This window comes from Pimephales promelas, chromosome 11, assembly GCF_988280905.1.
Source record: "Pimephales promelas chromosome 11, fPimPro1.hap1.1, whole genome shotgun sequence".
Classification (NCBI taxonomy): Eukaryota; Metazoa; Chordata; class Actinopteri; order Cypriniformes; family Leuciscidae; genus Pimephales; species Pimephales promelas.
This window is the reverse complement of record NC_142779.1, coordinates 20640069-20656264: the sequence shown is the minus strand read 5'-3', so window position 1 is coordinate 20656264 and position 16196 is coordinate 20640069. Positions and strand designations below refer to the sequence as shown.

The 16196-nt window shown below is 39.0% G+C and overlaps 1 protein-coding gene across 1 annotated transcript; it reads left to right on the top strand.

Moving 5' to 3' along the window:
* Positions 1-7103: 7103 nt before the first annotated feature.
* mycla (MYCL proto-oncogene, bHLH transcription factor a) lies at positions 7104-10693 on the top strand. The gene is made up of 3 exons (XM_039656309.2): positions 7104-7476; positions 8130-8719; positions 9623-10693. The coding sequence occupies exons 2-3, from the start codon at positions 8155-8157 to the stop codon at positions 10183-10185; spliced, it is 1128 nt and encodes a 375-aa protein (XP_039512243.2). The 5' UTR covers positions 7104-7476; positions 8130-8154; the 3' UTR covers positions 10186-10693.
* The last annotated feature ends 5503 nt before the right edge of the window (positions 10694-16196 follow it).

The following is a 16196-nucleotide window of genomic DNA, read 5'->3' as shown; positions in this document are numbered from 1 at the left end:
CAATGTAGGCTAGTGTTTGGGAGAGAACGCATTAAAGGGATACTTCACCTCTGGAAAGATGAATGTATGTAGAAAAAAATGTGAAATTATTTTTGAATTTGGAGCTTTCTAGACTGAGAAAAGCTAGAAAATGTCATTTTTGGCTTATGCGGATGAAAGACAACAACTCACAGAATGCACTTGCTTCGCTTCCCTAGGAGGCCACAACTACCGGTAACAGAGCGCAGTAGTTAAGCAACAAGCAACAAGTCTCCATAATGAGTCTGCCGGAAAATGTGTTTCGAGATCGCCCAAAATGTCCGGTATTCGGCATTTGCGTTCAACAGTCGCTGTTCATTATGTTTATATATTACTGTCGTTAATTTGGAAAGTATTTGCTAAATATTATTTACAAGACAGTTACTGTTACTTTTCTTACAGGAGAATTTGAAACACTTAAAGGGGTGGTAAAATGCCATTTTCACAAGTTGTAAAATAAATCCCTGATGTCCCCTGTGTGTGTGTGTGTGTGTGTGTGTGTGTGTGTGTGTGTGTGTGTGTGTGTGTGTGTGTGTGTGTGTGTGTGTGTGTGTGTGTGTGTGTGTGTGTGTGTGTGTGTGTGTGTGTGTGTGAAGTTTTAGCACAAAATACCCCACAGATAATTTTATATAGCATGTAAAAGTTGCCACTTTTTAGATTTTGCAAAAATGCATCGTTTTGTGTCTGGCCCTTTAAATGAAAATGAGCTGCTGCAGAGGGCGGGGTTTCAAGAGCTCCTGTGTGTTTAGCAGCTGCGATTTCCTCACGCAAACACACTAAAATGACACAAACTGTTCTCCCTTCAATGTTAAAACAGAGTCAGTCAAAGATGGAGAGGCTCAAGAAGAAGTGACAACATGTAGAATGCAACAGGACGTCTCTGTATTGGTTAGTTAATGAATTTATTAGCATATTCTGTCACGATAATCTATAAATCACTCGTATAGGATAGGAACTGTTGTGAGATGCACACAGAGTGACTTTCTAATGTATGTAAAAAGATGGATGCTAAAGTTTGAGTTGACACAAATGTACTCTGATACAACAACTTTTCCTCTTCTCAACATTAACTGTGTTCCCAGGGGCGGGGTTTATGTAGATTTTAGGGCTGGTGATGTCACTAACCTGAGAGGAAGCTTGTGTAGTCCATACCAGCCGTTTGTTGTAGTCCTTAAAAAACTATTTCTTTAAAAGCAAATATTTTCCTTGAACTTTGAGCATTGTAACTTTGATAATTTTGTTTACGCTCAAACAGCAACATTTCACACTATGGCCGTGTGTCCACCAAAGCGTTTTTCCACGCGCCTATGTTTTCAATGGGCTCTATGCACGGCGTTATTTCCGGTGAAGGATTAAGGATGCTCGATAACTTCCGCCGATCATAGAGTCTAATGCAATACCGAAAATTTATATTGAATTTTATACTCCATGGTTATACTAATGAAACGTTAGTCACAAAAACAGATAAAACAGACACCCCTCGTTGTGTTTATGCTTCTTTTTAAAATTATATTAAATAAACATAACTATATATAAAATTACATCTAAACGTATGTACGTTTCGTTTCAAAGACGGTAGGACAGTAAATATTGAAGACTCTGCCATAATCCCGTTTTCTCCGGTTTTCCTCCGCTTTAATCTACACAACCGGAAATGGACGAGCATCCTTACGTCAAATGCGGAACTTATGCGTGCATATAGCCCATTGTTTTTAATGGGAGCGCCGCGTTTTTAAACGCTATGAGCGTAACAAGGCGCTGAGCCTTTTTTTCATGCTGAAGCATCATTTTGGTCGCCGAGAGTTGAAAAATGTTCAACTTTGGATAAAACGCAGCGCTCATCACTGTCACTTTTTACCCACCTGTCCAATCACAGTGGAGGAGGGGCGGGACTAAACCACACTTACCAACTGTCACAACATTCAAACTGTGCTGCAGATATTCTGTATCATAGCAACTCAACTGTAATCTTTTATTGTTGTTCATTTTAGGTAGACAATTTTAAGATCTGTCCAGGGACAACAGATGAAAAATAGCCTGTTGGCTAATTCTGGTGCATTTACAGTAATGTCAATTAATGTACATTGTCCCTGTCAAATAACTAACTAAATAAATAAATAAATAAACTCAACGGAAAAAACGCTGCGCTGCCAAAACGCTCTCAAGCGGTCAAAGCACGGCGTCTTCAGCAGAGCGTCTAGCGTTTTCAGCTGGCTAAAAACACTTTTGACAAACGGCCTAACTAAAGTTAGAAAAGTGAAATCATATTTTATCACCATTTTAAAGGTGCAGTGTGTAATTTTTAGTGACTTCTAGCGGTATGGTTGCGAGTTGTACTAAGGGCTCAGCACACTGCTCACCCCTCCCTTTCGAAGAAGCTACGGTGGCTAAAACTGAACAAACATATCGTCTGAGACAGTAGAGAATAGCCAGAGTAAGCCAAGAGTGTGTAACATTGTCACTGTTTCTGTTTTATAGACACAGTCCATTATTAACCACATCAAGGATAAAGTTTACAAAGTCATAGTCAGGTGAGGATCAAGGGTAATTAGCTAATAATAGTAATTAGCTGATTGTCTCACAAACGTAACCAGCACATTTCTCCCCACATAGCAAACCCATACTACAGCGAGGGAGAAGAACCACATTAGGAAACTATGCAACTATATATTTTTTTCTAATAGGGTAGTAAAAGTTTAGATGGCTAAATATGAGCTGTTACTGTGGCTGAGCTGGTTTAAGCGTAAAGCCTTGTTTAAACTTGACGCCTTCGCATAAAGGTGCGCGTGGAAAAAATGACATGATTGTAACTCCGCATGCCCTAGACACCATTTTCTACTTTTTTTCTCTGATTTGAAAAACTCTTCGCGATCAACTTAAAAACGCTTCCAAGATCGACTTGTCGACCGCAATCGACGGGTTGGTGATTCCTGTAACATACTGTTTTACGGTCAATGACAAGAGTACTAATCAGCTGCGAGGACACAGCGAGGGAGAAGAACTAAGTTACTGACAAGGGAAAAGTCACTAGCCTACTCACTAGCTTCTAGGTTTCTGCAGCATCTCTTTCAAGGTAGTGACGAGACATGCTTTGTAGCGCTGTTTGTTCGCTGTTGGCTACGATAGAAACACAATATCACGTCACAATATTTCGACCTTCATAGAAGGGGACCCCGAACAATTTTTTAAAACTGCACCCTGAATGCAATGTAATTGCTGTAGATAAAAGTGTCTGCCAATGAATGTACAGTATTATGTAGAGTTGTCTGTAACTTTACACACACACATTCTGTGAGTATGCTATATGAACCTGATACTGTGGACATCTGTCACCTCTAACTCGCACGTGTTCTCAGAAGCATGTGCATGTATGTTCGTTCTTGGACACAGTGTTATGGTTAAGACAAGAAAATGCTTAGAATATATCACCACTGTATCTGTGTTCTCCATAACAGTTGATTTCATTTCTGAAACAGATTTCTTGTCTGCAGAGCTGTTTGCATTTGCTACAGATGAGATCTTCTGTAGCATCGTCTTGTTCTCTATTATTATATTGTTTTGGAGAAGTGAAATGGTCACAAAGATCCCAATACCTCCCTGAAATGACTTTTTGCGAGTTGGGAGCATTTAAACTATTAAAATTCTCATCTATTTTCTTCTTCTTTGGGGTTTTACGGCAGTCAGCATCCAATAAGTTGCATTGCTGCCTTCTCAACTATCAACAAACACCATGGCCATCTAGACAGTTTGGTCTCCATTCCAATGACGAATGAATTTAAGGGTGTGGCGTCATCTGCTGGACAGCAATGCAATTACAAGCAATAAATAGACAAGCTGGAAACTCATTCAAGTGGAAAAACACGGTAATCAATGCAACTAAGTTTTATTTAAATGAACTTGGATTAGATTATCGTATTAAGGACAAACAAAGTAAATGATTTACCAGATGCAACATAATGATTAAAAAAAATCCACCTTTAGCGAGATCTCCCCTTCTAACTTACTGAAAAAATCAGTATGAGCACATTTCCCTCACAAGCTGTTGAGTGTGTGAACACATTTCAATGACAATTACTATCCCAGTTACATTTTAAACTGGCTTCTCTGATTCACTTATCATGTGAATTGCACTGCATGTATGGCCCATCCATCCGAAACAAAAGGTTGACTGCTAATGAATGTAGGCTATTTAAACAAGACAAATGACACAACTGATATATACAGTTATTTTGAATTGTAATATTTCACAATATTTTTGTTTTTACTGTATTTTGATTCAAATAAATGCTGATTTGATACGTTTCTGATTATTATCAATGTTGAAAACAGTTGTGCTGCTTAATAGCCTTTGATTCTTTGATGAATATAAAGTTAAAAAAAGAACAGCATTTGTTTGAATAGAAACCTTCTGTAGAATTATAATTTATTTTAAAAATCGTATTGGCCTCAAACTTTTGAACGGTATAATGATGAGATAAACATGTGCAACATAAACTCATTTTCAGAGCTCTCACATAAAATCTTTGGTCTCTGAAACCCTTTGAGGTCATTGGGGTTATAGGGGGTTGAAGGTGAGATGAGGGGATTGAGGGTTGGAAACAGGAGTTGGTTTGAAGATTAGACTCCACATAAACACACCCCTTTGAATGGCAGAGGGATTATTTAGTCAGATCTGTTGTCATCATTCATAGCTTGTTTACTTTAACTGCTCATACTTGGTCTTTGATCAGGAAATTTCCATTTGTGAAAACAATTATTGTTCATACATCATCTCATTTTCACCAAATGAAGTTGTATGCTCTTTTTTATAACTCTAAGATGGTGTAATTGCCAAATGGTGCTAAGCCTCCAACATTTCTCCACATGCGCATATGAGTCTGAGGCTCTGTAGAACAATACCAGCTCTCAGCACATGGAGCGCAGCTAGCCTGCCACGCTAACCCTCCTTAACCCTTTGTTATGGGCTAATCTGTTGCCTAAACAAAAGACAGCCACGGCCTCCAAGTTTTTGCCTCCATTGAAGAGGGGGATGGTGGGGTACAGAAGCAAGGGAGTGGGAGAAGAGGAGAGAAAGACAGAACTGAGTGGGGGATTTGGATACTGTTATGTCTTTGGGTGACTTCTTTTTTGTTAGTAGGTTGTGGTGATGCTCAGAGAGGGTTGAGTTTAGAGCCACAGATGTAAAATAAATAAAGACGACGGTAAAATATTTCAATATATCTCAAATAATAAAAAAATGACAATAATGTAAAATAATATAAAACTTTAAACTTATATATATAAAATGGAATATGTTCTATTTATCTAATTGTATTCTTTTAATATTATGCAATTATCTGTGTACAAACCCTCTAGGCAGAAAATACCCTTCTCTGGGAATGAGGGATGGAAGAAACAGAAAAAAAAAAAAAATCTTTTGTTTCTTTCATGCAAGCCAATGCAGGATGCAGGATTAGGAAGTGTCATGTCTGCTTTATGCAGTAGGGGGCGCCCAAATGCAATTGCGTTGAGTATAGACATGTGCTCTTTGAAATGTGTGTGGGGGTTCTTTGTTTAAGTAGTAGCCTAAATAGCTAGTGCCCATTATAAGCTTTTTTTGACCACTTGACTGTGTGTTTTGACTGACCAGACTTATACAACAGATGTCCAGAGCAGTTAATATAACACAGCATTCTCAAATGTGTGTGTCACAGACTTTTTAGTTAAAAATAACATTTTAATACGAAAATGTTGAACTGGTTGTTTGGACAAATCACTGTTACAGAACTCTCATTTCTCCACCTTTCCTGTGTTTGTGTAGGGGTTTAATGATAATGCAATATGCCCAATTTCCAACTGCACACATGTAATAAAAGTATAGCCTATTGCACTCTACTGGACACTTTCTTTGTCTTTCCTGAAAACATACATAGACACATTTCTTTTTCAGCACTGGCACTATTTACTGGCACTATTGCTTGCGAAAGTAGTTTAATAGAAATACAGTGTATAACCTGATGGACCTAAAGTTTCCACTCAGTGGTGTATCTGCTCTGGTCATTTGCGTAGATGTTCACACTCCCTCAGCGAGGACTGCTCTATCTTTAAACTTAAACCTCTCATGTGAGTGCTGAATCCAAATGAAATGAAAAAACATGGATAACTTGTCTCCAATAGACACTTAACAGTTTGAATTCCTGAATGAATCATAGGCTAATAAAAAAGAAATGCATGGCCAGTTCATCAACAAACTTAAAAAGAAACACTGCTCAATGAGGCATGCAAAACATGTTGCACAACCTGCAATTGGTTTGAGGAATATATGTTTTATTAAACAAAAATGTCCACTTTGAAAGGAACCATTTCATTTGATTTTATCTTTTTTGTAAAAAAGAATTTTTTTTTGGTAAGACCCCTCATTTTAATTTGGGTTTAGGCTATAGCAATTCCAGAATAAAATCAATTTCAGTTGTGATCTGCAAAATATTTTTTATCTGACTGGTGACAATTCAATTTGTAATAATAATAATAATAAAAATGCGGGGGGCATATTGGAGCAGGACTGTATAGGCTACGAATTGATGCAAAATGTTCCTTGATATAAACTTTATTTATGTTTTTTTTCATTTGGTTTTGTTGCCTGTTTAGCCCAAAGATGACAAGAATCATATACCTCAATTCTGTTGATTAAAAAAAGAAACATACTATTTTTTCTAAGTATTCTTGTTATTTTATGGTTTATTTTCATTCTCTATGTCTATGCCATATCTTATTGTTATTAGAAGTTTATTAGAAGGCTACGCTTTTGCGTTTCCTGTCTGGAACACTTTGGTGGTGTTTAATAGGTCTACATTTATCATGCAATTAAAGTAAAAATATAGTAATTAAAAATAAAAAAACAGTTGCATTTAATCAACAGATGCTTAAAACATGCTGTCCTCGCCGGTTCAGACGCAACATATTGATTAGTGCGTCATGCATCACAAGACAATTAAAAGGACGCATCAGCTCAATCGTGATTAGATTGGAGTAGTGACGTGGACGCTTCTATTTTCATTCAAATGCTTATTTTAGTGCTGCGAATTGCCTTCACATTCACATAAAGCGCGGTTCACACGCTCTCCCCGCCCCATGATTCCGGTGGGTGGGTCCACGCGACGCTCTCGCACACAAAGACGCAGATCTGGCGCGAAAGCACTTTTACCGGCAGTGGGCTGGGGGAGGGTGCGGCTGCACTGCACCACGCGGATCGATCGTTGCTGCCGTTGTAACAGGACACCCGCTTTATTTTTGCAAGGGGAAAAACAACTTTTCTCGTTGTTCAGGTTAAACGGCCGTAAAACAGGCGTCTGGTGTGTCTCTCGCGCTATTGTTTAGTGAGCGCGTGTGTACCGGAGTTCTACCGGACGCTGCGCTTCTTTGTTCTGTTCTGCGCGTCCCGTAGACTCTCCCTGGACTGTGCAGGTCTGCGACCCCATGGTAAGTGCATTTTACACCAGAATTCCATAATTTGCTCAAACCGTACCTTAAGTTCGTTTCGTTGCAAACTTTCGTGTTAACCCGTGGGCCGTTGAACATTTCCTGGATCCTTTAATCGGACCCGGCTGCTCCCTTTACCACCTTGTTAATGCGTCTAATCTTTATAGAAGTAATATAATCCGCTACATTTCTACCGCAACACATGGTTTCTATGTGACTTAATCAGTGTTTTAATCGTGTTGATTAACGACTTTAATATATTGCTTTGGTTGTTTTGTGGCTGCACGAGCGCTCACGACTAGGTGAACCCCTGCAGTTGTGCGCGTGCTACAGAAATCATCAAATGTGTTTATAATTTATAGTTCGTGCATTTAATCATAGCAATCGATTAAGAGCGTGCAATTTAAGCGTTTGCATTTGAAGATCTCATTGATGCAATGCATTGTTGAGAATGTATTTGCATGTCAAAATTGCATGTAAATCTGTATCAATACAAACTTGCATTAAAGTATGGAACTTCCAATATGTGCGTTAATGAGTAAGATGAAGCATGCATTGTTGGGAGAGCGTTCTGCTTGTAATGTGCATTGCGTCGGATTTGAACTCCACGTGGTCAGTCATCATTTGATCTAATGACCCCGTTGTCTTGACAGATAATCTTGTACACATTCTGCAGCAATGCTTGGAGTTAACACTCACACACTGTACGGCTGGGACATGGAGCACTACTTTTACGATGAGATGGACACTGAGGAGGACTTCTTTAAGTCTACAGCCCCAAGTGAGGATATATGGAAGAAATTCGAGCTTCTTCCCACCCCGCCCATGTCACCCTCAAGGACCCATGTTGGGGATTGGTTACTGCCGCTACCAGGGGACTGGCTCGGGTGGGCGCCGCCGAAGCTGTTAACATGTGATGAGGAGTATGAGGGTCTGCACAAATTTGACCCACTGGACATTTTTGGTAATCTGGGCTCTATCGTTATCAAAGACTGCATGTGGAGTGGGTTTTCCACGAGTCACCGACTGGAAAAAGTGGCTCATGGCGAGCGACCACCGGTGACCGCTCAGATTCAGACCTTGACCACACAGAAAACTATTCGTGCTCCATCGGGCACGCCCGTGACTGGGACCCATGCGGCACAGTGTGTGAGCCCTGCCGCAGTCCTGGAACTGCCTGTCCCGCAGAACAAGAAAGTGGCTGCCGGCTCCTCTGGTTCTGAGTGTCGCTCGGATTCGTCCGGTAAGATATGTGATTACTTCACATGTGATTACTGGCATGAGTCCATTTGTACTTCAGAATAATCCTCAGCCAATGATATATCTGCTTTTACTGTGCAATAAAGATGGATATGATCGGAGGTAATTTATCTAACTTCAATGCAGATCAGATTTGGCAGTTATTCTTCCATTCCAAAGAAAATTGATCCATAAGAAGCCAAAGCATCAAGCTTTGCCTGCCTGTGACCAAGCCACTATGCCCTATGTGGAGCGTCAATTGTTGCAGCAGATTCCTTTTTTCTCTGCTCAAAGTTCTGTAGTCTCGGCTCCACGCCCAGTTTTCCTTCCCTGCACACTAGTGAGGGGAATTTTCTCTTAAAAACCCATTTGTCATGCAACATTTACATTCATCATATAAGATGTTCTTGACTTGCAGTTTTTTCAGGATTAATTAATTTTTCTATTTTTTTTTTTGTTAACAAAAAAAACGCAATTTGTTATAGTGTAGGTTAATCAGACTGGGTTTGTGTTTTTCTATATTTCTATAAATGTGGTTAAGTCTTGGTAGTTATGTTATATTTTGACTTCTATCTTGCCACTAAAATGGCTATAGAAGCTGGTATGGCATTAAAAACAAACTGGTTCATATGGCTGTGTACTTTTGTTAGAATGCAAATTTCTTGCCAAGAACTGTGAAATATTTTACAGATTGACTTTGATTAGTGAGCTGGTGTGTAAACAACCATCACACATTGGTTAATTTAATTGCTATGCAGTGGATGCATTCATTTGAATTATTATTATTTTATTTTTTTTGAAAATAGTTTATTAGTTTAGTTATTAATGTTGTGCTGGAAAAGATGTCTGAATTAATTTGATATGCTAAGTGCTTTAGCTAAATGTGGCAAATGTTTTGTGGTCTCAGATGATGATGATGACGACGATGATGTGATTGACGTGGTGACGGTGGACAACCGACCAAAGCGCGGTCGCCCTCCAAGCCGGCGAACGCCGGTAACCATTACAGTGAGTGCCGACCCATTTGGACCATGTCCCAAGCACTTCCATGTGTCTCTACATCGGCAGCAGCACAATTATGCCGCTCCCTCCCCTGACACGGATCCTGAAGATGACTTTGATGAGATTGAGTCTGAGAGCAAACGGCCACGTCTGGAGCCTTCGTCCTCTCCTTCGTCTCTACTTTCCTCACCTGCCACGTCGGACTCCGAGGACTTCAGCGAGCAGCGTCGTAACTTCCTGGAGAGGAAGAGGAGGGATGACCTTCGCTCGAGGTTTCAAGCGCTCCGCGAGGAGATTCCAGGTCTGTCCGGATCCTCGAAGACCTCTAAGGTGGCGATTCTGACGCAGGCGACGGATTACTTGGTGAAGCTTCATGGGTGCCAACGGCGACAAGCTCAGGAGAAGAAAAAATTGAAAGCCAAACAACAAGTGCTACTCCGCAGGATCAGTGCGTTACAGAACTCCTGAAAAAAAAGACTGCTTTAACTCTGCACAATATTTCCAAAGCTCATTATGGACAATTTAACTCATTGATTGTCAATCACTGAAATGACAGCAGGGAGATCTTTAAAATCACATTGAAATCTCCCCTCTTGAAGGGATCTGTACACATGTGTGCTGCGCCCTAGACTTTCGTCCACACATGGACAACTTTCTTTGAGGAGATGACCGAAATGTGCACATGCAATGCCTTTATAAACCTCAGCAGATGGTGATGAAGAGGAAGTTGATGCATTTACCTCCATAGAAAGAAAGTTGGGTGTTGTTTGTATGCATGGGGGGGGGGGGGGAGTGTTTATGAGTGGGGAGCATGGTGTTTGAACATGTTGTGTAGAAAATATGAAATGTCTTGTTCATAAATTGATCTGTACAAAATTAGTTGTAAATACTGTATTCAGAGGATGTTGTCCTCCTGTATCTACTCAACTACACAGAGATTCTATTTTGGTAAAGAATAAAGCATCTAAAATTACAAGTGGTTTTTCCCATTTAATACATTTGGGCTGGGTCTAAAATGAACACTGACCGAGTTGTGTCTTGTAAGAATAAACCTTAGCTATTGTAATGCAGTTTAAGCGGAGAATTTTTTTTTTTTTTTTTTTTTTTACATTTTATTCTGAATCTTAAAGTCCCCGTGAAATCAAAGTTGAACCGATTTACTTTGTTAGCGCATATTACTAGTCTTGTGGTGAACAATTAATCCCTGCAAGTAAATGTATATTAAAAAAATGTTTTACCTTGGTAATCTTTAATCAAAATCTCAAAAGCTACTTCCGGTCTGGAATGGTTTCTTTTTCTGATGACGTAGGTTTCACAGTTTGGGTGGGGAAACGCTTAACTACTCCCCTCAAACCGTTAGTTTGCTATGAGCGAGGGATGGAGAGGAGGAGCGCTAGAGTAAAACCCTGCCCTCTGTTCAATATTCCGTTTCACTTGGAAATACGTCACAGCACTGGAGAAAAATCGTTTGCAACTTCCGGTTCACAGGGACTTTAAAGGAGTAGTTCACTTTTGAAAACTTTTGCTGATAATTTACTCACCCCCATGTCATCCAAGATGTCCACGTGTTTCTTTTTTCAGTCAAAAAGAAATTAAGTTTTTTGATGAAAACATTCCAGGATTTTCTCCATATAATGGACTTCATTGGGAACCAAACGGTTCAAATTCCAAATGAGAGTTTCAGTGCAGCTTTAAACGACACCAGATGATGAATAAGGGTCTTATCTAGGACCCTTCGAGTCATGACTCAAAAAAAGATTTGTTCATTTTGATGAGCGAGTTCGAACAGGAGAGTCACGAACGCTTGTCACAGAACAGAGCAAGTTGAGCGTTTGTGCTTATAAAACTTAAACTTTTTTTATTTATTTTGATCGTTTTGCTAGATAAGACCCTTATTCATCGTCTGGTGTCGTTTAAAGTCTTTTAAAGCCGCAATGAAACTCATTTGGACCTTGAACCATTTGGCATTATATGGAGAAAATCCTGGAATGTTTTCATCAAAAACCTTAATTTCTTTTCGACTGAAGAAAGAAAGACATGGACATCTTGGATGACATGGGGGTGAGTAAATTCTCAGCAAAATTTTTTTTTTAAAAGTGAACTAATCCTTTAAGCTCACGTTTATTTAGTTTGATCAGATCCTTCTCTGTGTTTCTGCAGTTAAAGCTTGAAAGAGGAAGTGTTCTGGATATTTACTGTAAAACAGGTAGTTCTAAAAGCACCTTTACCCCCATTATCTTGCACAACAGGTTAAACAGTGACATGATAGAAGTGTGAAAACTGATTTACGTTTTAAGATTTGTTACTCTTTCTTATTAAATTTAGTCCCATTTCTCATTTCTTGAAATTCTTAAAACTGCAGAAGTGGGATGCAGGAAGCTGAAAGAGGAAGTGATGCTAGCAGCCTCATGCTTTTTTATGTGTATCTGAATTTCTTCACCAAACTGGGATCAGTTTAGTCCATTGGACTTCATGATTGTGTAAAAGTTTATTTTGAGAGCGAGAAATGAATACTTGCAGCAAGGACGTTAAATGAACCCAAAGTGACAGTATAAACATTCTTACAAAACGTTCTACTTCAAGTAAATGCTGTTCTTTTGAACTTTGTATCCCACAAATAAAATTACGCAGTCCAACTGCTTTCAGAGTTTTTTGAGCACAAAATCAGCATATTAGAATGATTTCTGAAGGATCATGTGTGAAACGGTGAGGTAATGAAGCGGAGAGAGAATCCACATCCAAGCACTACTTTAATATAACAAACAGGTAATCCGGGGTAAACAACAGAACACGGAACTACAACTGACGCACAGAGGCAAACAAGCTAAACAAGATAACAAGGGGGCGGGGCTAATTAGAAACACCCGGAGAGACAAATAAACATGAAAAACTACAAAGGACTACAAAACATAGCACAGAACAGGAAATAACAAAAGTCCACACAAGACCAGAATCATGATAATGTGAAACTGAAGACTGGAGTAATGGCTGCTGTAAATTGTATGTCATGTTTTACTATACATTTAATAATAAAATAAATACAGCCTTGGTGAGCATAAGAGAAACTATTGTTTTGGTGAACGCCTGCCACTGCTTTTGCACATTCCCACTATTAAACAGTTGTAATACTTTCTACTAAGTACTATCTACTTTATCTTGATATAGTGCAGCTATTATTGGTGTGTTTATTTTCAAAATGGCCATATCGCTCTCTTTTCCCATTATTTAAAGTCTCTTACATAAGAATCCACACAGTAGCTCTCTCTCAGACATAAAGCCCGGCTGTACCAGCACCATCTCTGCCGAGCGCTGACCCAGATTCCATTCTCACAGAATCACAGGAAGTCAGACTGCTCCCAAACAACCGGTGACCCACTGATCATAATGAAGCTAATCTTTGCCACACATACTCATTTATTTAGTTCCCACTTCCTAATCCCTGTGTGTGTGTAGTTTTTCTTTCTCCAATCCCTTTCATTTCTCCTTTTCTCTCTGTCAGAGAGTAACTGACAGTTACAACAGGCAGTGTTTATGTCTCTCGGTCTGTCTGTCACCTCACTGTCTGTGGACGTTATGGTCTGGGTGTGGCACAGAGGCAAGTTTATTGCATTTGACTTGCTCTGAAACTGAATCTGTCTGCCTTGACATTTAAGTAAATCAGCAACAGATTTTATTTGGTGTGCTTTTGCCTCAAATCTCAAGTAATCTTTATCCCACAGTTAAACAAAACAGCCATCTGGCTGCAAACAGATAGACCCATGCGTCTCCACTCTGCCATCGAAACATATAAACAGTATAACATTTATAATCAGATTACCTTTTTCAAGTAACTAGTAAAGTAAAACTTTACTATTAAATAAAAAGAAAACATCGGAGTAACTTTTTCAAACAAGTAACGCAAGTTACTTTTGTTTTTCCCATTTACATTTATTCATTTAGCAGACGTTTTTATCCAAAGGGATTTACAAATGAGGTACATGTGATTCAGCACAAAGACGCAATAAACACGAGCAGTGCAGGTAATACAAAGTTTCAGAACGTTGTTTGGAATAGTACAAGCTAGAACAGGCAGAACTTAAGGAAAAGTAAAAGCATAGGGGAATGTTTTTTTTTTCCAGCAGGAAGCAGTTGACATGAATCTTCAGCTGTTTCTACACTTCTGTTTCTTTCAGATAGGGTTGAGAAGATCATTCCTCAAGCAAGGAACAGTGTAAGAAAATGCTCTGGATGGTGATTGTGTGTCTCTCAGTAAAGTTACCATGAGGTGTTGCTCATTTACGGACCTCGGGCTTCTGGAGGGGATGTAGAGTCATAAGAGTGGAGGGTGCAGAGCCTGTGGCTGTTCTACCGGTATATGCAAACATCTTGAACTTTATGTGAGCCGTAACTGTGATGTGGACTCTCTTGGCTTAATGAAGACCAGTCATGATGCTGTGTTCTGGATCATTTAGTGGTTTGATCAAACATGGAAGTCCATCCTGAAGAGAATTGCAATAAACCAATGACAAAGGCCTGGATGAGAAGTTGTGCAATTCAGTTAGGAAGGATCTGGACTTCTTGATGTTGTGCAGTGCAAACCTGCATGATTGTGCTGTCTTTGCATTGTGGTCTTTGAGGGTCAGATGGTCATCAAAGATTACCACAAGATTTCTGACCCAACTGATAAACAACAGAATTAAGCAAACACGTACACGCTTCCATAGTCTCAAGTGACTAATTGCTTCACCTGCATTTAGTTTCTGGACTAACTAAGCAACATTTATAAACGGACACCTCTCCTGTCGCCATGTTGAGAGAAATTGGCAGTATAGAGGTGTTCTGTGCGTTGTGTGTGAACGTGATAGTATTTCTATTGTATTTCTAGACTAAATGTGAGGATGCATTTACACTCCATACAAACACTAGGCACTATCAGAAACACTCTTAAAGTCAGCACAAAATCTAAATTGACCCTATATTTTTCATGCATGTTACTGAATGATTCATCCATGAATTAATTTTTTTTTCTTTTAATTTGAACAATGCTTTTTGATCTGCCTTCATTCCAGTATGCAACACTTTATGTGATGGAAAACTTTCAACTTTATTTTGAATTATATCCTTTATTAATTACTAAATTAACGTGTTGTCTTAAATACAGGAAGTATTATTATCTATATTTGATTTTTATTTAAGCATTACACTCCTAAATGGTTATTAGATTGGATTTCAGGGGTTTGTGTGTCTATGTGTGCTCGTTGGAAGGAAGGAACAGCTGTTTCATTGTGTTGATGCCCTCTCAGATGAATGGAGAGAGAGAGCCTTCAACTGAACCCAGAGACCCAGTTCAGTTGTATCATTTGAAACCGCCCTTCTGTGGTTTGATTGGCTGAAAGGGTTGAGGGGGGGGGGCATTAGATTGTTGGGGGGTCTTTGTCTGTTTGGTTTTTGTCTTTAATGAGATTTCAGACTCCTGGTCATCAAACCAAGGCTTCAATTATTAGCAGCACCATGTCTGCACTAACTTCAATGCATTATCATTGATGCCGTTTACAATATGCCTGGATGCAGTATTAAATGAGAGGAATTCTGTGTGCAAGTTGGATATAATACAGCAATAATTCTTAAAATTGTGATGGTCTGTATTAGCCTGGCTGCGCCCTCCTACGCACTTCCGCTCAATTTAATTTTCCTTCAGTATACAAATGAAATGTATGTACGAGAGTCTGGTTGAACCAGGCTAGGTCTGTATAGCCTGGCAAATATTTTTAATTTCCACAAAAAAAGTGGAGAAAGGTGCTACTCTGCTATTCTTTTATGGATCTTTGAATGTTATGCCTAGATGGGATCTGCAGCATGTAGAAAACTAAGAACTATACTTTTGCAGTTTACATTTGCATTTTATTCTATTTTTGTTCTGTGCAAGCACTATAAAAACTCAAACTGGTTCTGAGACTCAGCACATTTAGATTATCGATTAAAAACAGTAATAATTGGGTAATGCACTAGCATGTTTTGAAGCAAGCGGATAAATCTCTCTCTTTTCTTTTCTCTTTTTGAGTCAGAGAGTAAGAAATGTGACTGTATACTTTTTATTATTATTATCGATCAATATGTTGATACAAACTTTGTATTGTTCTCCATTTTCTTTCTGATTGGTAAAACACCAATAAAAAGAGTTAAACTAAAAATAAAGTAATAACAACTGGGAAAGAAAAGAAAGTGTGTAATTAGGCATGTATTGAGTGTATATGTATCCTTGTGTGATGTAAGCTGAATATAGGTCAGTAGTGTAGGGAGAGGGAGCTCTGGCTGACCTCAGCACAGACATGCCTTTGTTATGTAACTCTCTTCTCTTCCCTGCCCCTCCCTGTATCTCTCGCTATTGCTGTTTTCTCAGATTCAAACTCAAGATTTTGGCATGGTAAATGAGCTCATGGATGCGTATAAGCAACGGATTAATAAACGTGTTTATATACATATATAGTCCATATGTAAAA